A 26,003-nucleotide genomic window follows, 5' to 3' on the forward strand; every position below is an offset into this window, starting at 1 on the left:
TAGTCCTAATTAAAAGAAAGCTAGTCCTCCACACGGCTAACGTTGTGTCAATAAGGTGCATTAACCTTAATCTCACTGATTTGCGCCACGTTAATTTTACCTTGCCGCGGATCTTCCGCTCCATTCGGGAGTAGATTATGCAACATAAAAGACGTACTGTTGTGGTATGTAAGTGCCACGTTACAATGGATGTACGTCACGGTGTTGAACTTGCTTTTTAGCCACATTTTCTGTATGTTTTTTACATTTTGTTTTCCTCCTTTCGTTGCCTTTCTTGCCTCTTCAATCTTCCTGCACCTTCAAACATTCGCTTCTGTCTTCGTCCTTGTGGGGGTGACGTATGCGCGTTGGTGACATAGGCGATTGCCCTAGGCAGAAAAAAATCCTTGATTATTTTTTTGTAATTGAGGTGCTCGAATTTTCGAGGAATCGTTGCACTTCTAATCGGTCTTTTTGTAAAATGTAATGACAGACTTCCTAAAAGAGTCCATAAAGAAGCTAGCAAGAAACGCAACGAAAGGTGTCTACTGAACCTATTGATCTCATTGAGTGGAACCTATGAACACGCTTGAGTTTGCCGTCCTTTCAAATCAGTTAAATCAACTGACAACAACAGAAGACATCACGGGCATACTGCACCTTACAGCAGCCCTCGTGTTACGACACGCTCCCCTAAATTATTGATACTGTACAAAGAGAAAAAGAGAGCTAGTTATGTGCACACGGTTGAAGAATATGTAGCTGTGTGATGCTACACAAACATCACTTTTATTCTTTTTAGTTGACTTTTTACCCAAGTGTGAGACAGACTCTTGTGAAAGTTAACAGTGAAGTAGAATTAGACCTCAGAAATGCTCAAAAAGTGATGAAATGCCGACAGACATTAGTTGCATGCTTGGTTCAAGCCACTCAAAGGACCATCATCCAGGATAAAGATGGTATCTTTGCACATGCAATCTGTTCCTATGAAATGGACAGTGATAACTAAGCAGCGTATTGATCTCATAATTGAGAATTTCTCCTCCCAATAAGGTTCTCTGCCCCTCCCTTGCAACACTCCTTCCAATATGCAAAAGCCAACCACAGGGATACAAGTAAAGAGTTGTTCTCTCTTTTTTTTTTTATTATTATTGTAGACATTATTATTATCATTATTGTATTATTAGTGGGAGAGGTGGTATCTTTTGTTCTGAACAAGAACAGTGACAGTTGTTTAAACATACAAATGCAAAAAACACAAAGTGAAGCTGCTGTTGCTCTCTCTGTTGAGCTGAGCAAGTCTGCAACATTGTGGTACAGCTCCTGTTGCAATCAAACTCTTTTGCACTTTTGCTGCCCACTCATGATATCCCTCAGGAAAGTTTGACCAGAAAGTGTGGTGTTTCTCAATGTCTCTGGACATTGTGGTACCACAATCCGCTCATTACAAATTAATCACATTGGTTTGGCAAAAAAACCCAAAAGAAAGTATTTGTCAGTGTGTGCAGCTTTACACTGACAGTTTTCATCATTTTAGAGTTGAGATAGCCAGGGTTTTGGATTAATCCCACGCGACTGCTATTACCCATATGACACTACTCACTTTCACTGCAAAACAATGCCTTGTGGGTTGGCTGTTGGAAGGCTACTTAGAGTGTTGCATTCATGGTCTGTATTACAGTAGGAATTGTCACAACAATGTTGTTTCCTTTTTTTCGCCTCCCGAGTTTGCCGATTTATTTATTTATTATTTTTTGCTTCTCTAGATAACCCGCAAGCTGGGCCATTTTGGGATCGCTCCTGGGCTGCATGTGGCCCAAGGGCTGCTAATTGAATAGGTTTGCTGTAAAGCTAATGTTTTCTGGAGCAAGTGAAACAAATACCACTTACCACCAGTAGAAGACTGTACTTCTCTGTACTTATGGTAACGGCAGTATTGCTTGCATGCACGCTGCACAATCCCAATTATATTGCACCTTTGTCCCTTCTCATGTTATGACAAGGAAGGAATGCTGAAAGCACATCAAATAATTGCTGCTTAATTTTATATGCTGCTAACAAATTTTACATATGAAGTAGTTAAGATTCTCCAGATGGTCTGTGACCATCTTAGTTGTTTTCTTCTTGTTTTCTTGCCGTCCCACTGGTGGTTGTAAGTACAGCGTAACTGATTCATCCAGCTGTTGCAGACAGTTGCTACTAGTGTGTCTCAGTGGGTGTACTGTATGTGCATGTGCAAGTTAGTTTGTTGTCTTATTATCATGGCCATGTAGCCATCTCATTTAAGAAGAACATCTGGATCAGCATTAAACATTTAAAAGGACACCATATGAAACAGTTTTTCTCATCAAATTTTCATTCACGTCCGTGTTCCTTTGTGACATTGACTGTTGTTGACTTAGACAATCTATTTGATTCCGTACGCATACTGTAGCGTAACCAGGATGGTCGTCTATATGTTATCGTTTATATATTTTTGGCAAGTCTGTCAAATATACATGGATAAAAATGAAGATCACGATTCACACACAAGTTTGAAATGTGTGGATGCACATAGTGAATAATTGTATGACTGCCGTCAGGAGAAAAACTTGAAGTAAGCCATATATTTACAACAGTAATATAATTTCAGTCTCTTTTGCTTAGGACTTTTTGTGCTTTTTGTGTTTTACTTTTGAGCAAGAGGCTAGAATTTCAAAATTGTAAGCAATATTCCCAAGTACTATGATAGCATATCAGTTTTTTTTTAATGAAAAGATATAGAAAAAAAACATAATTTGATGTTTTAGAGGCAAGCTGCACTTTTTTTGATATTTTGCCCATCATCCATAATACTTTTGTGAAACATGAACACATATTTCTTTCCCTTTTCTGTGCATTCTAAAGAGAGAAAATGAGTTAGCATGAGGGAGCTAACAATGCACTTAAAGGGACACACCTATTTAGACTATAAAGCCCTCTAAACACCTCTAACAATGTTTTATTGTTTTATATACATGCTGTGATCATGCATTAACAGGTACATTCATGATAACATGTAATACTTTTTTTTTTTTTTAGTATTTGCCGTATATTGATTATTTTAAACTACAACTGTCAAATGATTAAAACTTCATCAGATTAATAATTTTTATTTAATCATAATTAATCACTAAGGGTGCAACGGTACAGTAAAATGTAATTTCGGTTTGGGTTCACTTTCTTGAAGTGCTCGGATTGGTTAATTTTTGGCACAAAAAAGGAAGAAAAAATGACTGAAAATTCTTTTATTTAAAAAAAAATGAGAACATAACTTTTTTTTAAATAAATAAATGCGACCCATTTGGGTGATGTTTCAAATAAATTAGACTCTAGGTAGAAATAGAAAAATAATAATAAAATAAAGTGTTGTATTTCAACAATTGTTTAAACATTGTGGGAAAATGTAATGGACAGTTACAGTTAAATAGCTCTCTGTTGTGAAGTCCAACCTGTCGTAAGTGAATTAGCGGACATGTGATAGCTCGTTGACGATTTTTCATAAAGTGCTGATATAACTTTCTGGCTAAAGTGAGGATTTGATGGTATTTCGTAGCGAGGTTCACAAACTTTAATCATATACAGTCATGGGAAAAAATATGATTAGACCACCCTTGTTTCTTCAGTTTATTGATCCATTTTAATGCCTGGTACAACTAAAAGTAAAATTGTTTGGACAAATATAATGATGATAACAAAGAGTTGAATTTAAGAGCTGATATCTACCAACTTCCATGGTTTTCTTGATAACCAAAATTGCTTAAATTCTTAAATGAATAGCTGTAGCATTGTACTGCCAAAAAATTTTACTTTTATGAGCTATTTTTGTTGTCATTGTTATATTTGTCCAAACCTTTAGTTGTATCAGGCATTAAAATGAACAAGAAACTGAAGAAACAAGGGTGGTCTACTCATTTTTTCCATGACTGTACTTAAAGCCAGCGCTTTCAACAACTGAATATGGACGTACTCTTGTGGCTATAAATACTCCAATACCATGTGTTACTGCTTTGGCCTGGTCAGAGTTGCTTGCTCGAGGTTGTTTATATGCTGACGTTATCGGTGTTCGCACTAAGCTTGTTTTCTTTGTTGTAGATGTAACATTCCCTACCGGATGATGCCACTTTAAGTGCGCTAACATGTTAGAAGTGTGCCCGATACCCGATATCTGTGGAACAATGTCGACACACAACTTCGGATTTATCCACTTGCCTTTACCTTTGGTACGTCAGTAGTTGTAAGTGGACCATTGTTGGCGTTCTATGAGTTTTTTGAGTTTTTTTTAAGGGCTTTATAGTCGAAATAGTTGAGTCCCGTTGCGTGTTTTATTAGCTCCCACATGCTAACTTGTTTTCTCTCTTTAGAATACACAGGAAAGGGAAAGACATGTGGTCATGTTTCACATAAGGATTGTGGATGATGGGAAAAATTGCCCCCGCAAAAGTGCAGTTTTCTTTTTAATGCCCTTTGTACACAACACAAATACAAAGTGAAAGTGAAAAGAAATGCTTTTTTTAAAAAAGGGAGAGGAGTTGTGCGACATAACCATTCTAAACTATTTTGTTTGCTAGATGTTGTTTTTAGATCTTAATATTCATTCACAATTGAGCAATACTTTTTCAGGTACTTTATTTGTCTCTATATAATGATCTGCTGTGTCTGTGGGTGTGGGTATGTGAATACTGACTGTCCTAATTGTCTGTTTTACTCAGCTCTCTTCAGCAACAGCCATTGTCTCTTATCTTCTATGAAATGTTCTATCAAACAGTCCTCTTTGCAGTACCATGTATTTAACAGTAACATTAACCTTATACATACAAATTGATATACCTAAAAGGCATGGTATAATTTCCAAATCCATTTAAAATGTTTGTGTATGTTGCAATGAGATGATATTACTGTATATCTCAGTTTGAGCTATTGAGTTTGGATTGTATTTATATTGTACAGTTTGTGGAATAGCAACATACACAACTACTGTATATACTCCTACACTTGTAGATAAGTCACAGGGGTCCCGACCTTTGCCTTTGCACTCTGACAGGTTGAAGGAGTCAATGATGAATTAATTTTAACATGTTATGTCATGGACAAATGTTGTATTGTATCAAATTGGATCTAATTAAGATATTATAATACGCGTGTCAGATCGGGACACATGTTACATTGCTATTGCAGGGTTTTTCAAAGTTTGGCACAGTGAGCTTCCCCTCGAAAAACATAAAATGGAGCCTTTTCTGCTTAACCCACTCTGTTTCCTCTCTTCGAACCTAACCGAAGTTGGCCGAGCAGCTTTTAAGATTATGTTTTTTTCATTTTGTTTCTCAAGCTGCTTTCTCTTTCCTGTAAGTCTCCTGGCGCTTCCCAGGGCAGGCCTCCGTCACATTTGGACAACCACTCCTTGCAATACCTTTTGCAGTTTGTCTTGTGCTATACATATGTTTAAGATAACTAACCTCTAACATCTCCAACGCACTTCTGCTGTGTCTGTGTTTCTCTATTCTAATCTTGAAACTATTGCCTGGCTGCATGATCTGTCTCGATGCTTTCTCTGGAAAAGAAACTAAAGGTTAGTTGTTTTTAATAATCTTTTCATAGTTTAATAGTCTTTTTTTGTTTTTGTTTGTTTTAACCTGACATTGATTACATAATGTGTTTGCACACAGGCACAGACGATGCAATCTAACTTTGGTAATTTATCCGTTATTAGAATAGTGACTATCATTTGATCATTAGTGACGAGCGAATACGATTTGAAATACAGTCTTTTACTGTAGTAATTAATAATTTATGTATTCTTTGCCTCAGTTAAGCATTTTCAATCATTAAAAATGTCTAAATGAACTAAAATACAAGGTGATAATATGAAGCATTCAAATTGTTAATGTAGTATTCTACACTGGTCACTAGGTGTCACTGTTACTTTCATGTTTGGTGAGACAAGCACCAGATTTCATCGCTGGAACAACAGGCTTTTATTACAGGTTTGGATTATCTCACAGCAGGTACAATAATAATAACCTAATAGTAATAATAATAATCATCATCATCATCATCATAATAACACAGGCTACCATTGCAGCCGTAACCCATGCAGTCTAAAATTCAACTTTGAACCTTTGTTCAAAGGCTGCAAAGCCGAAATGGAAACTAAATGGCCATATTTTTGTGAGACCTATTAAATTAAATCTGAACGTCACCGTGATTGCTTTATCTTAAAGGCCCCTTATTATGAAGAATTCACTTTTTAATGAAGTTGGAACAATCAGTGTCCCTAGAATTGAATATGACGACCTAATGTGAGAAAAATGTCCCTCACTTTTTTGCTCCACTTTTGAGGAAAGAGGCACTCAAAATTGTTTTTGAAGTTTTCCGGGTTTTCATTACATCCTGAACCAAAAGCCTCCTTCCTCATGGACAAGATATTACCTCTGACCCGCTCCTGTGTATACGCCCACCACTTTTGTAAAAAAGCAGGCTTTGCTATTTTGTTTTTCTTCAGCGAATAAAAATGTGACTCATGTTATCACTCAGTATGTTTACACACACTAAAACGGTCGGATTCCTGAAATAGTTCTACATTTTTCACACTTCTGTTTGAAGTCTCCAGTCTCAACATTGAAGGCGCGGACCCTCTTTGACTCCAAACTACACTTTTTTTCCGACCCCCCCCAAAAAAAGTATTTGTTTATACTTGACTTGCCCCACTTTGTTTGACGGCTCTTGGTTGAAAATCTTTCCCGTTGACTAGCTAGCGCACTGCTAACGGTAGCGCTGTTAATGCTATTTACATCCATTCTCGTCTTCAGTCATGGTGACACAAGCCCCAAATAGCTGTCATCGGCTATGGCTGCCGGTAACTAGCAGCTCTTAACCTAAATTTTGGCCCATAGTTCAAAGAAAAAAATCAGCGGAGAGATGGCTCACATCTAAAAAAAAAAAAAAAAAAAAAACATTAGTTGGGAAACTCGTATGCCAAGGTACCACTGTATAAATGACAATTAAAAAAAATACTGGCAGTGCTTCAGTAGCTTCTTGCTTCTCTTTGGCAGTCGACTTACTCCGTGACAACTCAACCTACAGCAACAGTATATACAAATAACTTTGGTCTTGTTGTGAGAGCCATCTGCCAGGGTTTTGAAGCTCAACTTACCATTCAAAGTACCTTTTTCTCTTTCCATTTCTGCTCAATATTTGTTCCCGCTTGTGGCGCCACATCCACCGCTGCGTTTCCTCAGACTACAGTGTGAGTTGAGGGTCAAACAGGACATGCGCAAATTAATCACATTTGCGTCAAAAAAAAGATAGTGAGGAAATTTCCAACTTTGACAACCCTTATTGTAATCCATCTTATTCAAGCATTTAAGTCGAGCAAAAAAATATGTCACTTTATTTCAATGTGGGTGTATGTTTTAAAGGGAAAAAGTTTTTCTGTGGTATTTATTTGTATTTAAATGTGACAGGAGCTAATGGGTTGGTAGACACCATCATGGAGAAAAGATGAAGAGAACTGGAAAAAGGGGAGTTGGGGATGAAAGGATTTAACACACAACATAGTAGGTGGTCTTTTATACTGTATGATGTTTAAAATACAGTTTTCAGATATTAAGGCACCGAGTCTTAAAAAAAAAATAATTTATTCTCTCGTTTAAAGTAATTCTTGTATCGTCTGTCTCTGCCTTGCTCTTCCTACCCCTTTCACAACACTATTTATGCTTTTTCTATGATATTTTGAAGAACTCCCATTTTCTCTATAATAACTAGAGGTGGCTGCAGACATTTTCTGTCATTATGAGAGAGCTCATCAGATACATAATCATTTAATGCCCTTTTTGTTGTTGAAGGGCAAAGTCATATCATTGAATACACATTTAATAGAAAGTTACTCTTTCTTTGTGGAATATACATACTACCTTTTTATTTTTATAAATGGCAAGTGTGACACCCACATACGAAATACAGTATTTTAGGACTTCATTACAGACCTGATTACAGACTTGAGGTGTGTGGACAATGAGAATTGACACATTTTTGGTATTCATACCGCACTACAACTATCACTTTACATACTAGACATGACCCCTAACCACTTGATGGACAGGAACTCATTAACGTTGCTTGGGGTACATTTACTCATAGCAAATAAAAAGGTAACTCGTTTAAACTACACACTCCAACCACCATGACATGGAGAGAGAGAGAGAGAGAGAGAGAGAAAGTAAAGGATGTCCGTATTAAAATGGGTACATTTACATAAAAGTAACATCTCAATTATTCATGTATTCTCTTTCTTTTTTTTTCCTCTGGGAAAATATACTACAATATTATTTGGTCAACACTTTTTGGCCATGAAGCTGTAATACAGGGCAAAGCTTTCCAAACTTTTTCTACCGAGGGCCACCTACTGAAAACACTTTTACATTTATTAAATGTTAAACCATGTAGAAATGCAAAGACATTATTTTATTTAAAGAAAAAAAAAACAGCCTCTATCTCAGCTTTGTGTTACCAATGACATATTAGTGTGAACTTTTTCCCCTTTTTACACTTTTTTGCTCATTTTTAATTAAAAAAAAAAAAAATATATATATATATATATATATATATATATATATATATATATATATATACACATACACATACATACAGTATATTTGCAAATATTTCAACTTACCTTACATTTTTTCTTGTAAGATCATGTCTTTAATCTCATAACATTTGGACTTTATTATATGTTAATATTAAAACTTTTAACCAACCTAATTTTCCAGAAATTGCAACTTTATTCTGTTTGTTTCTCGTAATATTACGACTTAAAAGAATGACATATTTTTGCCTTTTGATGTTTCAATGCATTTATTTTTGTAAAGCTCTTAAAATGGTGGAAAAATGGAAGAGACACAAACCCCCACCCCCCCATGTATGGTAGATTTTCTCATTTTTTCAACATCGCTATTCTCCATTGTTGTTTTTCTCAGTTTTTTTTTTTTTCCAGCCAGTTTCTCAGGCATCAGCATCTGCATTTTTCCTCAATTTGTGTTTTGTGTCATCATATCACCCAAGTAATGGGCTTGCTCGTTAAAAAGATATTTGCTTTCGCAACATTTGCCTGTTGTGATTTTTCATCCAGACATGTGATTTGTGTATGTTGGGTGGTGAAAGTAAAGATGCAGATAGGAGCAGACTAGATCAACTGTGTAAAATTGCCAAATGCTTTCGAAGTTGATGGTATGGACTTACCGTAAATCCACTGAAAGGCCTGAGAAATGAATGTTGGAGTGGCCTGTTCAGATCTGATTGGTCCTGTCATATTTCACGTCTAATAGGGATAATAATAATGCCTCATAGCATACACTTTTGGCAATATACTTGTTGTTGCACACATTGTAAAGTATACTAATCACCTTTAGAGGGCAGTATTCCACAGAGAATAAGCAAATAATAGAACTGCTAGTAAAATAAAAAAATTAAAAAATCTTGACATCTTTGAAAAGCCTTTTGGCAATTTGTATGTATGCAGTTGGTTGGTATGATGTTTTAGAGTGATGCTAATGTTGACGCAAAGGCGATTCGAGTAGTTTAGATTTAGAAGCGATCCGGGTAGAGTGCAGGAGTGAAAAGAAAGGCGAGAGAAGCTTAATGAGTCTGTTAATTTGCTGCTATCCGAATGAACGTCTCACAGTAATTATGGCCCTGGGTCATCTGGTGTGAATCACTTGAAGAGGTGGCCTTGCATAGTTCTCTTTGATTAGCTCTCTAGCAGCATAGTTCCTCACTTCATTACTCTGATCACCCCCTTCTGTCTACTACTCACTCATTTGGTCTTCTGTCAGTATTAGTCAAGGTGGTGGAGTGTGCATTGATACCATAAAAAAGACTGGTGAGTATAGGCCTATGCTTACTGTCAGAGTGACGGAAGGGCAAGACTTTGATTAATAGTGAGTCGAACAGTCAAACAGAGCAACTGGTTTGACTGTTTGACAGATGTGTCGGAATAGTGGATTTGTTCACTTGTTGCAGAAAGCTCCCCTCCTGTGCATCAGATGTCTGGTGGATTTTGCTTTGGGCGATGGCGTGTGTTTGTGTGTGTGCGCGTGTGTGTGTGTGTGTGGGGGGGTGTGTGTGTGTGTGTGTGTGTGTGTGTGTGTGTGCGTGCTTACAAATGATACAACCTCAATTTATTAGGTACACAGAGAAAATTCAACAGGCACACAGTCATAATCCCTATAAGGAAGGATCTTTTGCAGACATTGTCGCTGCAATACACAGTGGCGTCTCGGTTGTCGTCATTAGTCCTTTCCAGAAGGTCAGAAACATTTGAAAACTGAGGCATAATGAAAATCCAATTAATCAGTTCCAGGCACCCAAAAATATTAACAAAAAATAAATGTTATTGCCAATTTGCAGATTTTTGAAAAATAAAAATAATATATATGTATATATACACACACACATACACTCCTGATCAAAATCTTAAGACCAGTTGAAAAATTGCTAGAATTTGCATTTTGCACATTTGGATCTTAATGAGGGTTTAAAGTAGAGCTATAATATGCAAAAACAAGAAGGGGGAGTGAGACAAAAAGCACTTTGAAAAAGTAATTTATTGAAAACAACAATTAAACTGAAATAGGCTGTTTATCAGTTCATCAAAAGTTTAAGACCACAGGTTAAAAGCAAAATCTGCTCAAAATGTTCATTTTCTGTCAGGCATTCACACTGTCATGCCCTCCTGATGGCTAAAGCTAAGAAGCTTTCTCTTTTTGAACGTGATCAGATTGAGGAGCTGCGTAAGCAAGGCCTCTCACAGCGTGCCATTGCTGCTGAGGTTGGGTGCAGTAAATCAGTCATTCTACTTTTTTTTTTTAAAGATCCTGACCGTTACGGAACAAAAAAGTCAAGTGATAGACCCAAAAAAAACCACACCTGCGCTGAGCCGGAGGATCCAATTGGCTGTCCATCAAGACACAGGGCGGTCTTCCACCCACATTAAGGTCCTTACTGGTGCCGACTGCAGCGCAATAACCATCAGACGGCATCTGCGTGAAAAGGGTTTAAAAAACAAAAAAAAATTCAAAAACCTCGTCTCCTTCAATGCCCCAAAACTGCCCGTTTTGACTTTGCCAGAGAGCATCAAACATGGGACATTGAAAGGTGGAGAAATGTTTTATTCTCTGATGACAAAAAATACAACCTTGACAATCCAGATGGCTTCCAACGTTACTGGCATGACAAGGAGATCCCACCTGAGATGTTTTCTACCCGGCCCAGTGAATGGGGGTCCATCATGATGGGGGGTCTTTTTCATTTAGTGGAACACTGGAGGGCCCTCGTCTGTGTGGGTTTTTCAACAGGACAACGCTGCAGTTCACAATGCTCGCTTGACCAAGGACTTCTTCAGGGAGAATAACATCACTCTTTTGGACCATCCCGCATGTTCCCCTGATTTAAATCCCATCGAGAACATTTGAGGATGGATGGCAAGGGAAGTTTATAAAAATGGCCATCAGTTCCAGACAGTTGATGCCCTTCGTGAAGCCATCTTCACCACTTGGAGCAATGTTCCCACTAGCCTCCTGGAAACACTCGCATCAAGCATGCCCAAAGCAATTTTTGAAGTGATTAACAAGAACGGTGGAGCTCGTCATTACTGAGTCCTACTGGGAACATTTTTTGTTCTGGTTTGGAGAGTTTTTTTTGTTATTTTTTGAGCGATGGTCGTAAACTTTTGATCTGCTGATAAACAGCCTATTTTAGTTTAATTGTTGTTTTCAATAAATTACTTTTTCAAAGCGCTTTTTGTCTCACTCCCCCTTCTTGTTTTTGCATATTGTAGCTCTACTTAAAACCTCATTAAGATCCAAATGTGAAAAATTAGTTAAAGTTAACAGACTAGTAGCGAACGGAAAAGAAGACGGCTTTTTTGTGTCGAATACAGAAGATGAGGACTTTGATGGATTTGTGGATGAGGATGATGAAAAATAAAGTGAACACATTCTAAAATACTTCAATTAAGTACAACCGAACTCAGTTTTGCTGCCGCATGCACGCTAGCGTATGTTTTTTTAAATTATTGTAGCGTCGCTGGGAGCACGTCCTGTTCCCAGTCTATTTTGCGGTAATGTTTTGGTGCAAATGCTCTTAAAGTTACATGTTTGACCAGGAAATAGCAAGTTCAAAAGAAGACGGCTTTTTTATGTGGAACAACTGACAGTTTGTGTGGATCTTGTGAATGATTGTGACTGAGCTAGGACTCAGTAATTAAAGTCTACACACGAAGGCTTCATTGATTGAAAAACGAAACTTTTTCGTGCATGAAGCTTCTACTTGAGTTGGTAATTTGGCCGCTATATGCAGTCAGATATTGACCAAGGGAGACAAAATGGGTGGCCGCTGGCTGCGTTAGACAGGTGACTGCTATACACAGGGTCTATAACATGTAAATTTGCTGGGGGGGATTTTTCAGTGGCTGCTATAGGCAGGTGGCTGTTCTATACAGGTGGCTGCTAAGACAGGTTTGACTGTGTGTGTGTGTGTGTGTGTGTATGTATATATATATATATATATATATATATATATATATATATATATTTTTTTTTTTTTCAGAAAACAGGCCGTATGATTTTGCAGAAAGCACATCTCATTTATCCTAAGTTTGTAATAATTTATAAATACATGATAATACAGGATAAAATGTACATACAGTATTATGTATGCATCACAGCATCAGTAGCATTGACAGTCAACGTGTTGCAATCCCGCCTCAAAAGTTGCAGCCAGTTGAACACAAGTTAATATATGCTCGTAAGTGGTGACTGGAATTTCAACAGGCAAGCAGTGTTTATGTAGATGCGGCTTGGAGATACGCCTTCTCAGACAGCTAGTCGAGACGACCCCGTGGCCTGCGGAGCAGCAGAGCCACATACCAAACTAGCTTTAGAGGGAGATGGAGGCGGCCCCACAGGACACAAGCGCATTTCTAGCGCTAGCCCGACGACCAGGCTAAAGGCTAGATCGTGACTCCAATTACATATGGTCTATCATCTTACATTATCATTCATCAGTGGTGTGTACCTATACATTTTATAATTCGAAATACGTTTATTAAGTCTGTGAGGCATGTTTAGAGCTTAAACCTGGATTGACCGGTGAGGGAACAATGGCAATTGAAGAGAGCTAGGGAGGGTTCTGGAGCTGAATCTAATCTACAGTAATGATTCCAACTGTCACCTTTATTGGAAATGTTGAAATCAGATCCCAAATCAATGTCAAGCTCGCAGGAGGGTTTGGAGGGGGAGGAGCCAGCCGAACCAGCCGTGTGTAGTGCGTCTGACTATGCAAGCTCTATGTGTAAACATGAAAACTATTGCAACACAAAAATGAGTCCTGCCACAACGCACCTACAGTAATAAATGGTGCGTATGCACTAGGGGTGTGACGGAATATTGATATATCGCAATGTTTTTCCTTACAATGTATTATTGATACACTCCTGCCATGTATCAATTTTTTAAAATTATTTTAAAATATTATTTTTCACCATTCCTCCTGAGCAAGTTGAGTCACCATTTTACATGTCCTGCAGGAGGTGCTCCTCACAATGGTGGCAGAAAGTTGGGTTGGAACGCCTGCCGCGGAAGTCACAGAAGAAAACTCAAACAGTGTACGGAGGATGCGAGCGGTGAAATTAAACGGAAATATGCGGCAGCATAGCAAAATCAAAAATGGGACTCACTTTGGCTTTATAGTATGAGTGGATGAGACAAAGCTGGATAAGGACTATGCAGTATATAAGAGGCGTCTCACGAAAATACCACACACGCCCAGCACGACAAACTTGCACACGAGTCGTAACAAAACAAGAACACCGCTCCAAATAACAACAGCTGAGGGGAAACATTGCTTTTAAAACAGTACAAAACACACCAGCAGTATTTGCAGTTTAAGACATCTCTGGTAAGTTCAACACTATCCACACGTTTATATCATTGAATGTGCCTTGTTACACTGTCTACACACACAATAAAGAACCACAACACAATTAGCATTAGCATGAGACGTCCAAGTTGTTGATTAGCAACAGGCTAAGCCATGGGTCTTTAACCAGTAGCTTGGGAGCTACCAGTAGTTCGCCAAAGGCTCAAAGAATATTTGCTTCCACTCTAGTCATTATGCCTCTATTGAATGGCAAATTATCACTAAATAGCATTAAGACAATGACATCAGAGTTTTAGTGGAGATCTGCTTTGTAAATAAAGTACAAATAGCTCTTTTTGTCAAAGTAGCTCTACCACTGCTCAAAGTTGAGGGAAACCTGCACTAGAAATAAATACACTAGGTCCCCAACTTACGAACACAATTGGTTCCAGACGACCGTTCGCGGGTCAATTTGTTCATAAGTCCAACAAAGGTAATTTAATAATGATATCGGTACTACATGTACATGTATACATATACAGTGTATGCGTATGTATGTAAATATGAGTTTGGATGTAGTAGTAATATTAAACGAGGTTAATTATTGGGAAAAAAACAATAATAAAAGTGATATAATAATACGTAAGGATAAATGTTATTTACCTTTGAAGAGGAGTGGTCGAGCGTACGTCGTTGGTGGTAGTGGTGGAGGAGGAGGAGTTATTGAAAAAAGGACAAATCGTCGTCGTCGTTAGACTCTTCTAAAAGAGGTAGTGTTCTGTGGGTGGTGTAGAATTGAGACGGCCTATTAACTCTTCATAAACCTAAATCACACGCTCTGTCCGGGTTGCATCGTACAATTACAATTTAGCTTTCCATTTCTCCTTTACACTCTCTCCCCAGCGTCTTCCTCTACCTCATGGTCCCATTAGCAGTGTCACAGTGCCCTTTACTGGTCAGGCATGTAGCAGTATAAATATGGAGTTCCAAAAGGCAAAATACATGAAAATATAGACCAGTCAGCTTGCGGTCGTATCGCCGAATGTTCGCAAGTCGGATGGTCGTAAATTGGGGACCTAGTGTACATACTGAAATACAAGATGCAGATGAACACTTTTTTTTGTTTGATTTTATTTGTACACATAGTCAGTTGTGGATACCAACATTTTGTTAATGTTCTGAAAAAACAAACGTATTAAGTTTGTTTTGGTTGAAATAAGCTATGAAAATAAACGTTAAAAAAACAAGTAGCTCTCGTTCTCATTTTGTAAACGTTTGCAGTTGTGGTCAGAATTTTACATATGTACACGGCAGACATGGATTTTATGTTCACCCACACAAAGACATTTGAAGTTTTCTCACACCACTGAATTGTGAGAACTGTTTTGCAGTTATTCTCTTGATTCAAAAATGATTCAAACGTGGTTCCAACTTCATAATGGCCTGATACTAATGCTAAGTACAGTACTTCATCTTGTTATAATTCAACATGGCCATAAATGAGTGTTATTCTTTAAAACCCTTTTGTCTCGTTAGAATCCACTTTGATAAGGTTATATAAGAAGTGATTGTGTGAGTATTTATTGTGGGCTAAATGGGAGAGTTGTGTGTTTGTGTGTGCTCGCGCACATGCTCTGTGTGTGGGTGTGGGTGTGTGTGTGTTCATGTGTGGGTTCTGTTTTGTGAAGGGTGGTGGGGAGATTTGAGTTGTTACTTGCCTGTCTCAGAGGCCTGCCTGTCATGCACAGCATCAGTCATGCTTTTTCACAGCAGTTTATTTTATCCACCATTCCCTTTAGTGCTTTGCCATTGCAATTCACCGATACAGTCTTCTGGGAAGAGATTGTTGGTGTTGCGTGTGTATATGCAGTTTTGCCAGTTGTCAAAGCTTTGTCATGTGCCTTTAAAGTGTAGCAGACATTCGTTATAAATTGATCCATGTCCTCTGTCCTAGTAGTCTACACACTTCTTGTGGTGAACTATCATACATTAGAACTAGAACATAATCATATCCTTCTTAGTTTTGAAAACAATGTGGTGCTGACCACTGATACTCGGTCGGTACCCTCCCGTTGAACAACTTTGATTTATCAGTGACCTCTGAACATCATGGGGGGTTTTAATATGCTAATATACAGCATAACGTGTAAGTGCACATTAAGCACTATTTAACCGGATAAGCTTGTAGAAGTGCATGTATTATATGCCACTGAATGAAATATTATTATTATTATTATTATTATTAATAAGTACACTAGGTCCCCAATTTACGAACATCCGACATATACTACATGTATACACGTACATGTAGTACCTATATATTTGGTAATATTACCTTTTGTCCAACTTAAGAACAAATCGACTTGCGAACGGTCGTCTGGAACCAATTGTGTTCGTAATTTGGGGACCTAGTGTATACAGTAGGCATGGTCAAGGTTTCATGGAATTATAATCCCAGCTCTAAAATGTGATTTTATCTAATATCTTTATTGAAGAGAAAAAATAGTCATTTTTAAACGATATAATAGAACACGCTGAAAGTGAAACATATGCCTTTAAAATAAATAACAAAAAAATAACTGAATTATTTCTAAATAAATAAATAAAATGCAGTTCTCAATGCAGTCTGTTGTGTCTAATCCTGTAACTCAAGTCACAGCACAAATGTTTTCTTTGTTAAAAAAAAAAAGCAAATAAATGCAATCAAGTGGCTCAAGAAGGTCACAACATAAATAATTGAAGAAAAAAACCCACTAGTAATGTTAAGTTATTAATGTGGTCATCACACTTTTCCACAAACTTCCGTTTCCTGGGTCATGTGATTGCTAGCAACTGAGACATTAAGTGGTTGTTGCTTGTTGGTCAGTGGGAAAATAAACCATTTGTAGCACTTACCCTTGGCTCCTGTCTCGCTCCGAATCACATCTCCACATTCGATGACCCTCGATGTGAGTAATATGTTGACCGACAACAGTGCGGCCGTACCGGCGCCGCTCAGTGCTAACGAGGCAGCTAATGGCGGTGGTATCTATGCCCGACTTCTGGCAACACATCAAAGCCCAGTTCTTACTGCGGGGACTAACACAGGACGTGATAAAGTATTTCCACATAGTGGCCGCGCTGGACCTCCACTTTCTCTCATATTGCAGGAACAGTTTGACAAACAATTCTTGTGTTTTTGAAACCATGACTTTTTTTATGCCATGGTATACTTTGAAACCGGTAACCGGCCCATGCCCAGTATACAGTATTTTGTGTGTCTGATATGTAAAATACAATATTTTCCTATATATTTTTTTTAATATCAATTATTCTATGGATAAATTAATCAAGTATTTTTTCCATGTAATTAAAGAGCAATGGTAGTAGTTGAAAAAGTTGTTTATAAAAATGAACAGTTTAAAGACATAATTTGTAATTAAAAATATATACAACTTAGAACAGCATTTCCATATTAAATCAGTAAATGTGACAAATTAAGTACCTTTACTTTAAGGTGCACCCTGGACAACGTACCTGTCATCTACATGTTCGTCAGAAAGCGATGTGTCTGTGGAATACCTAGAGATAACCCACATCATTTTAAAACTCAAAATTTCAATGTGGGTCATTCCTACATTTCGGTGCCATTTCAGCATTGAATGTAGACTTATTAAACAACAAGACACATTTTTTGGTGGACTCAACATATTGAATTCTAATACAATTCTTCTACGGCTTATCTGAGGTCCCATCACAGGGGCACAGCCTACGCAGGGAAGCCCAGACTTCCTTCTCCCCGGCCACTTCATGCAGCTCCTCCCGGCAGATCCCGAGGTGTTCCCAGGCCAGTTGAGAGACATAGTCTCTCCAACTTGTCCTCGGTCTTCCCCGAGGCCTCCAACCCGTCGATGTGCACCTGAACACCTCCTCAGGGAGGCGTCCGGGAGGCATCCTTACCAGATGCCCAAGCCACCTCATCTGGCTCTTCTCAATGCAGAGGAGCAGCGGTTCTACTCTGAGTTTCTCCCGGATAACCGTGCTTCTCACCTTATCTCCAAGGGAGAACCCAGCCACCCTACGGAGAAAACTCATGTCGGCCGCTTGTAACTGCAATCTTGTCCTTTCGGTCACTACCCAAAGCTCACGACCATAGGTGAGGGTAGGAATGTAGATCTACCGCTAAATTGAGAACTTTGCCTGTCGGCTCAGCTCCCTCTTCACCACAACGGACCGCTGCAGAGTCCGCATCACTGACTACGTTTATATGCGGGTTAAGGTCAATATTCAGTTTTTTGAAAAATTCGGAATAACCCGTTGAATAACCCATGCGCGATGTGGAGGAAAAAAAAAACACACGAACAAGGTCTCGATGTAGGGAAAACGTCGTCGTCATGATGCAATGCATTTCTGCTTGTTCTTCCTGTTTCCAAAAACAACAACACCGGCACGGCAGATAATGAACGGCTTTGTTTGCGTTTTGGTGCCGGTACTGACCCACCAATACTTGACACTATTCAATCTCCCTTTCTTCATTAATGGAAGGCGAGAGAATGTGAAGAAATAGGAAATGGCGCCGTACCTGTGCCATCCACATCCATGCTATATCCCCAGAGCCCCCCGGACACTTTTGAAGATGCGTTCGTACAAACCCTGCTTCACGTAACTGCTTGCTCACCTTCTGATAGATTTTGCTATTGCGGTACTTTCTACCGTTAATAAAATACATAATCTTCCTGTCTTTCGACACACCAACAAGGTGGCTTGTTTCCCCCTCGCTCCAAAGTGTGGGGTTTTGCGTGTGGTCATGTTCAAGTAATTCTTGCCAAAGACACAAGATTCCTTTCGAATAGAACATGCACAGAACACAAATTAATGTTCCTTTTGATCGGGATATCCTGATAGGCGCATACATGACCTGATTTTCGGTTTAGAAAAGGAGTAACCCAGGGGTAATATTCAAAAGGGTTATTGGTGTTTACATGGCCGTGCGCAGCCGGGTTATTGCAAATATTTCCCTCGGTCGTGACGAGACCTTGAGGCACTTAAACTCCTCCACTTGGGGCAGGATCTCATCCCCGACCCGGAGATGCCGCACTCCACCCTTTTCCGGGCGAGAACCATGGACTCGGACTTGGAGGTGCTGATTCTCATCCCAGCCGCTTCACACTCTGCTGCGAACCGATCCAGTGAGAGTTGAAGGTCACGGCTTGATGAAGGCAGCAGGACCACATCATCTGCAAAAAGCAGAAACCCAGTCCTGTAGAAAACAAACCGTAACCCGTCTTTTCCCTGGCTGCCTAGAAATTCTCTCCATAAAAGTAATGAACAGAATCAGTGGCCAGCCCTGGTGGAGTCCAACCCTCACTGGAAACGGGTCCAACTTATTGTTGGCAATGCGAACCAAACTCTGACACTGATCATACAGAACATGAATACCTGAATTCTAATAATTAGAACCAAATTCTTGGCATGCAACATACTTCAAATGTCTGCACTGTTGCAGGACATTTTCATCTTTATTCATGCTTTTTACATTTTTGAAGACCTAAAATGCCCCTATTTGATTTGTAAAAGTCCTTGGAAAAAAAAAAAATCAAGAAATACCCATTATCTTGACAAAAAAACATGTTTTATTTTAATGTAAAATGTAGATTCAACACTTCTCATTTGAAATAAAAAGAAAATTCAAAGGACATTTGCCCTATTTTTAACTGATATCAGTTGTTCAATTCAATCACCATGTTAATAACCAAAATGCAATAAAAATATTACATTTGATGTAATTAATGTAAAAAATACTAGCGCAAGAATCGGCAACCTTTACCATCAAATGAGCCATTTTGCCTCATCTTCCAGTACAAAAAAAAGTCTGCATCCACAACACATTACACAGCTTTAACATTTTAAACAACTTTAACATAAAAAAAGCCCATCAGTGTTCACATATGTGCATATCAGTGTTGTCCTCTCACTATTGTTTACATTACTTGACACAGGCAATTCAATATACTTGTGCTGAAATAATGTCATTTAGTTTACCTACTAGTGATTTTTGCTCCTGACCCCTGTACAAGAGTAACAGGGTGGACACAGCAGTCACAGTGTTGACATATTACATTTATAACTATACATTTCAATGCATGAATAAAAAAGAAAAGACCATTTGTTTACTTTATCTCAATTTAAAACTAATTTATCATCTAATTATACTATACAAATAATGCGCACCCAACATACACACATGGGACAGTTTCTGTTTTTTGTTGTTGTTGTTGTTTGTTTGTTTTTTTTATAGCTAGCCCATTTGCTTTTCTATTAATTTTCATACACTTTTGTCTAACTGATCTTTTGCTTACGGGTTGTTGTGTTCTCATGAGCCACACAACCTGGTCATCCCTCGACCAGCCATTGTCCTCCATTGGACTTGGCCAGTAAAACTTTTTGAATGTGTTTTCATGCATACATTTTTCTCTAATATCATCTTAAACATTCAAGATGATTCTGGCCAAGGTTCATCATCATAGTCAACAATGCAGCATTGTCCAATATTTCCTCTTTCTGTCCCTTCTGCAACAGTATTTCATATTATTTTTAGGTACAGTATTTTACCTGTTTTTCAGGGTCTGTATGACATGTGCCATGTAGCGCCTTTTCTTCTGCAGATAGCGTACCATTTCCTGACTAATATGTTTCATATTTGTAACTTTTGTAGTCGAGGGAAGATGTTTGAGGACAGGCCAATTTGGCCTGTTTGCAAAAAAAGTAAGATCAATTATTCTTAATACATCCCTTTTTTAATATTGTTCTGCTTTAAATTGACTTAGAATTTGAAATGTGATTGTTCAAATTTTATTTGGAATGTTTTTTAAACAAACTATAGGAAGTAATGGCATTGAATTGTAGGAATGACCCTATCATATTACAACTAATTAAACTGACGGTTTTCATTACACACCCCTAGGGCTCGGCGGTATATCGATATTTTAAATATATCTATATTCACTTTACGATATCAAAACCAACCATATCGTTGATATCGATATACCTGTAGACTGGATTTGCAGCGTATCTCCCTCATCCCTGCATGCAGGACGAGGGAGGAGGGGTGGAGCGGAAGCCTGGTGTTTCCAGTCGAAGAGACAGCAAGAAATAAGCGGTAGCTCAGTAATGTGGTGGTACTTCGAATTCAGAGCATAAAAACATATTTTTCTCCACCTTAAAACTTGGCAGAAACTCCAATCCCGAGGAATATATGAAGCTGAGCGCTGTCTGCCACGCTCCTGTTGAGTTCTTCATGAAAGGAAAAGCAAAGTGTGTGCTATTATAAAGTGGTGTTTTATCACATTGTCAAGATATGGTCCCCGTTGCAACAGTGGAAAAAAAAACGGCTTTAAAAACCTGCTGGAAACGATGGACTTGCGATGTCCAGTGAGCTTTGCAGTCACAATTATTTAGCACGACAAGATCTACCACAAATGTACAAGGACGACTGACAGGCACTTGTTAAGTCTAATGCAGTTGACAGGTTGGTGTTCCTGGCACAAAATAAGGACATGCTTGTGTCTTCTAAAAATGTTTACCTAAAAAACACTATTGTTCAATTGAAAGTATTTTTGAGTTGCTGACATTTGAAAAATATCCTTTTAAACCAGACATTCCTTCATATTTTGTCCTTTTTGTTATTAGCTGAGGATTTCAGCATAGCTAAACGTTTGTTATAAAAAATATTACATTTAGCTTTTTCTGTATTTATTTCAAAAAGAGAATGCATGAAGCTCTAAAATTTCCCAAAACATCCTCATGTTAGGTATTTATTTTAATAAAACAACTTGACACGCATTGATTTTGTCTAAACTCACTTTGCTTAAAAAATATTGGGCTAAATATTCAAGCTAAATATGTCGAAATATGAGTTTTGGTCCACATTGCCCAGCCCTACACACACCCTAACTCTTAGAGTGGTGTTTTTAAGGCACACCTCGTGACGATCCGGCTGATATCACAAGCACTCCAATACCTTACCACCTCATTAGCGTTCATCAGGTGAGAGCTGTGACCACTGTTTCATGTGTTGAATTTATTAAATTAGTGTAATCAGCCCAGTGAAAGTCATATTTATGCTGCAGAAATTGGAGTTAGAAATCCACCCGAGCAGCTAAAGCGTCTAAAATCTGTTATTGAGGGTAAGAGTTTTTTAACTTAATTTTTTGTGTTCAATGAAGGTATAGGTTGCCATGAACAACTTTTCATAAGCGAATGGTGTACATTTCATGAATTGCAATGCTTTTTGACAGTAAACCTGTTTTGTATTATGTTGCCCTCTCCCTTTGCTTATTTAATTTAACTGTCCACTGACTGCTTATCATTTTATTGTCACTAATTGTATTGTGTACTGTCACACTGCAACATAAAGACCAAAAGAGTCAAACAATGTTTCTTTTATTTCTTCTTCTCTGTTTATCTACCTCCTTTACACATTTAAAAGAGTGTGAAGAGAATACATCAACTGAGGAGCCACGTAAGTCCACTCCATGTGTGAGCGTGTATTTGTATTTCTGTATATAGTGTGTATTGTAGCAGTGTATGCTTGTAGTTACGCTAGCAGTGCTTTATGCTCAGGACACATCTTGTGAAAGGATCTCTGAAGGAGTACCATGTTGAACAATAGACATTATTCCTTCTCCTTCCTCCATTTACCTATAAGCAGATTAGTGTGTGCAAACAGTGTCTAAAGAACTGATACTCTAAAGGTTCATCCCTATTCTAACTTGGCAGTATTCATGTCAGAGGGTTTGTTTCACAAAATACTTTTTTTTTTTACAAATCCGTCTGGCAAATAAGGTTAACTGTACGGATAGAGGAGGACATACAAGGTTGGCTGGTGAATCATGTAAAACCTCGGCATGTTTTGTGTGTGTGTGTTTGTGTTTGTGTGTGTGTGAGATTACATACCTGAAATATTGCAAATCCTGGAAGGCTCCTCTGGCAGTCACACTGTTGCAGTCAAAATGGCCACTGACATCAAAACAATAATTCTCGTCACGCTTCTTTTATGTCATGTCATCATTTTCTTCTGTAAATATGCAAATACCGGTATCAAAAGAGGCAATAAATATTTCTCCCCATTTACTGGTTTCTGCATGTTACTAACAAATGTTTAGCCTTTTTTATTATATGAATGCAATTGCAGTAAAAAATAAAGTATGGTTTCTTCATGAAATAAAGATATATATATATTTGGGCTGTCCAATGATTAAAAACCGTAATCAAATGAATCGGTTTTCCACTTAACTAATCATGACTAATCACCTTTTGCAACTATGTGTGAAATATGCCCATTTTTACTGTCTATTATGAACAAAAAGATAAATGATCAAAAAGATAAATGTCATTACACAATTATATATACATTTGTATGTATTAACAGCTTCAAATAAGCTAAAAATGTAGCCAATTAATTTAAGCACACAAAAAATAACACGTCTGAAAATCTATTTGCTTAACACTGCTCACTTTAATAGTAGCACAATGTTTGAATCAAACTTGAACCATATTATTATGAGCCATGAAGAGTTGCGTTCAAAGACACAAAGTAGTTAGTTGAAATTGAATTCACATTTAGTTTTCAGAGATTTCTTAGCAAACTTAAATGCATCAAATTGTACTTCCACAGCAAGAGTTAGGTTAGTGAGTGATAAGGCAATCTACTTATTGGTTTTCCTTGTCTTTCTGTTTATTTAGACCACACACACATGATGAAGATACTGTTGTGATTTACGGAGACTAGAGACGTGTTTTGTGAGTTGGCGATACATATGTGGTATTGGAATTACTCTGCTGTTGATGTGTTCAGGTCAGAATAAAGTTATAAAAGAACATCAGACTTCGTGTGACTGTATGGGGCCACTACACTATGCTTCCATCTGCCGTCATAACAGAGGTTTGGCTTGACATGATGCACATGCGTTAATTATGCAAAATAAATTAATGTAATTAATTAAATAAATTAGTTACCGCCGTTAACGTGCTACTTTTGACAGCCCTAATATATAATTACTGTATATATAATATACATACACTATAAAAAAATATAAGAATTGGTCTGTAATATATACATCAGTAACAAAATCAACATTCACTTGTGCAGTTCTTCCCACTTTATGCATTGCTAATAACTGATTGTTTTTTTTCATTAGCCAAAAGAGAAGAGGAAGATCAAGATGACAAGAAATCAATAAAGAAGAGGATTAAAGAGCTGAAGGTGCTTGATCCGAAGATAGCGCAGAATCTATGTGAGTATTTATTATAGTCTTCCCACTCCGCAGCTTCTCCTTTTACAAAAACTTTTTTTACACACTACGTTACACAGTATACAGTAATCCCTTATTTATTCCCCTTGTTAATTGGTTCCAGACTTGACTCTGATAGGTGAATTTCCGTGAAGAATTCATACATGTTGGCAAGTCTGCACTAACACTGAAAGTACTCCCTGCCTCTGAGCCCCCCTGTTTTGCTTTAACTTTACTCACTTTTTGTCAATTGCATGCACATAACAGTGCTCTTGGTCAATCCAAAATGTTAATAAACCTCAAACTTGAATAATTAAGGAAGTTAAAGTGAGGTTTTGGCTTTTGTTGAGAATATATCTGTGTGCACAATTGTTAGGCAACTATTAGTGTGCAGAATTTTTAGGCAGCTCAAAGAAAAGCAAAAAATATTCCCATCTCACAACTTTATTTTCATTTTTTTTTTTAAATCAGAATGATAAACAACAGAGACTTTACAAATAAATATTTCTGACATTTCCAAAAATAAATCAGTGACCAATATAGCCACCCTTCTTTTCAATAACACGAAAAAGCCTTCCATCCATGTCTGTCCATCCATGTTTCTTGGTCATTTGACCATCAACTTTTTGTGCAGCAGCAACCAAAGCCTGTCAGACACTGTTCAGAGGTGCACATTTTTCTTCACTGTAAATCTTTACGTTTAAGGGCTCACAAGTACTCAATAGGGTTTAGGTCAGGTGAGCGAGGAGGTCATATTTTTCCGACCTTTTTAAGACCTTTACTAGCTAGCCACACAGTGGAGTACTTGGATGCATGAGGTGCAGCATTGTCCTGCATAAAAATCATGGTCTTCTTGAAAGATGCACACCGTTTCCTGTACGACTGTGTGAAATGCCTTTCTTACATTGGCCTTGTCTCTGAGCACTGAACACCATCTACCGCACTTGTGGACACTCCAGGTAGACTACAGTTCTGGAATATGACAGCAATGGAGTACAGTGGGTTCCTGGGAGCTTCACGTTCGATTTTTCTCAACATGGCAGTTCATTTGCATGTTTTTCCCTTCAACATGTTTCTTGTGACCCTTTTGTGCACTTGCAACAAAACATTTAATGGTTCTGTGGTTGCGTCCTAATATCTTGGCAATTTCGTCAATTTCAAGAGTGCTGCATCCCTATGAAAGATGTTTTACAGTTCTTGACTTTTCAGAGTTTGTTAAATCTCTTTTCTGACCAATTTTGCCAAAGGAAAAGAATCTGCGTAATAATTGTGCACACCTAATAAAAGGTGTTTATCTCCTAAGGCCACACCCTCCCTCAGTACACACATGCACATCACCTGGTGATGCTTGGGATTGGAAAATATGCATAAAAATGAGATTATCGTGAAAATACTGATTTGCCTCACAATTGTGCACACAATATAGACATAAAATGGTTTAACTGAGGATTTCATTTAATCAATACATGCAGGATCTTTGCTTTTTATCTACCAGCATTATGCTCTCCAATATGGAATCAATTCAATTTCTTCATTGTGACAAAGATGGATTAAAAAAAAAAGAATTTTAAATCCATCCACCATCCATTTTCTACATCGATTGGCCTCATTCGGGTCACAGGTAAGCTGGAGCCTACATGATATTCTCAGTACGCCCGCTCCAGCAGAAATGTCGTGAGCAACAAATTCCGCTATATGTTGAATTCATAGATCTCACCAAGGCTTTTGACCTCATGAGCAGAGAAGGCCTATTATATCACCTGAAGAAGAAGATTGAGTGCCCTCCTCTGCTGCTCAGCATCTTTGCCTCCTTCCACG

The 26,003-nt window shown here is 38.0% G+C and overlaps 1 protein-coding gene across 6 annotated transcripts in view; it reads left to right on the plus strand.

The window, feature by feature from the left end:
• The window catches only part of LOC129178085 (protein diaphanous homolog 3-like), a 163,374-nt gene that overhangs the window by 35,980 nt on the left and 101,391 nt on the right, over positions 1-26,003 (plus strand). For 4 of the 6 annotated variants that reach the window (XM_054769847.1, XM_054769851.1, XM_054769850.1 and 1 more), the window contains 2 exons: positions 22,382-22,414; positions 24,093-24,188. In XM_054769847.1, coding sequence (XP_054625822.1) covers positions 22,382-22,414; positions 24,093-24,188 — 129 coding nt within the window. The remainder of the gene's footprint in view (positions 1-22,381; positions 22,415-24,092; positions 24,189-26,003) is intronic. The other 2 variants (XM_054769849.1, XM_054769852.1) reach the window with 1 other exon arrangement.

The sequence above is a fragment of the Dunckerocampus dactyliophorus genome, chromosome 3 (assembly GCF_027744805.1).
Source record: "Dunckerocampus dactyliophorus isolate RoL2022-P2 chromosome 3, RoL_Ddac_1.1, whole genome shotgun sequence".
Taxonomy (NCBI): domain Eukaryota; kingdom Metazoa; phylum Chordata; class Actinopteri; order Syngnathiformes; family Syngnathidae; genus Dunckerocampus; species Dunckerocampus dactyliophorus.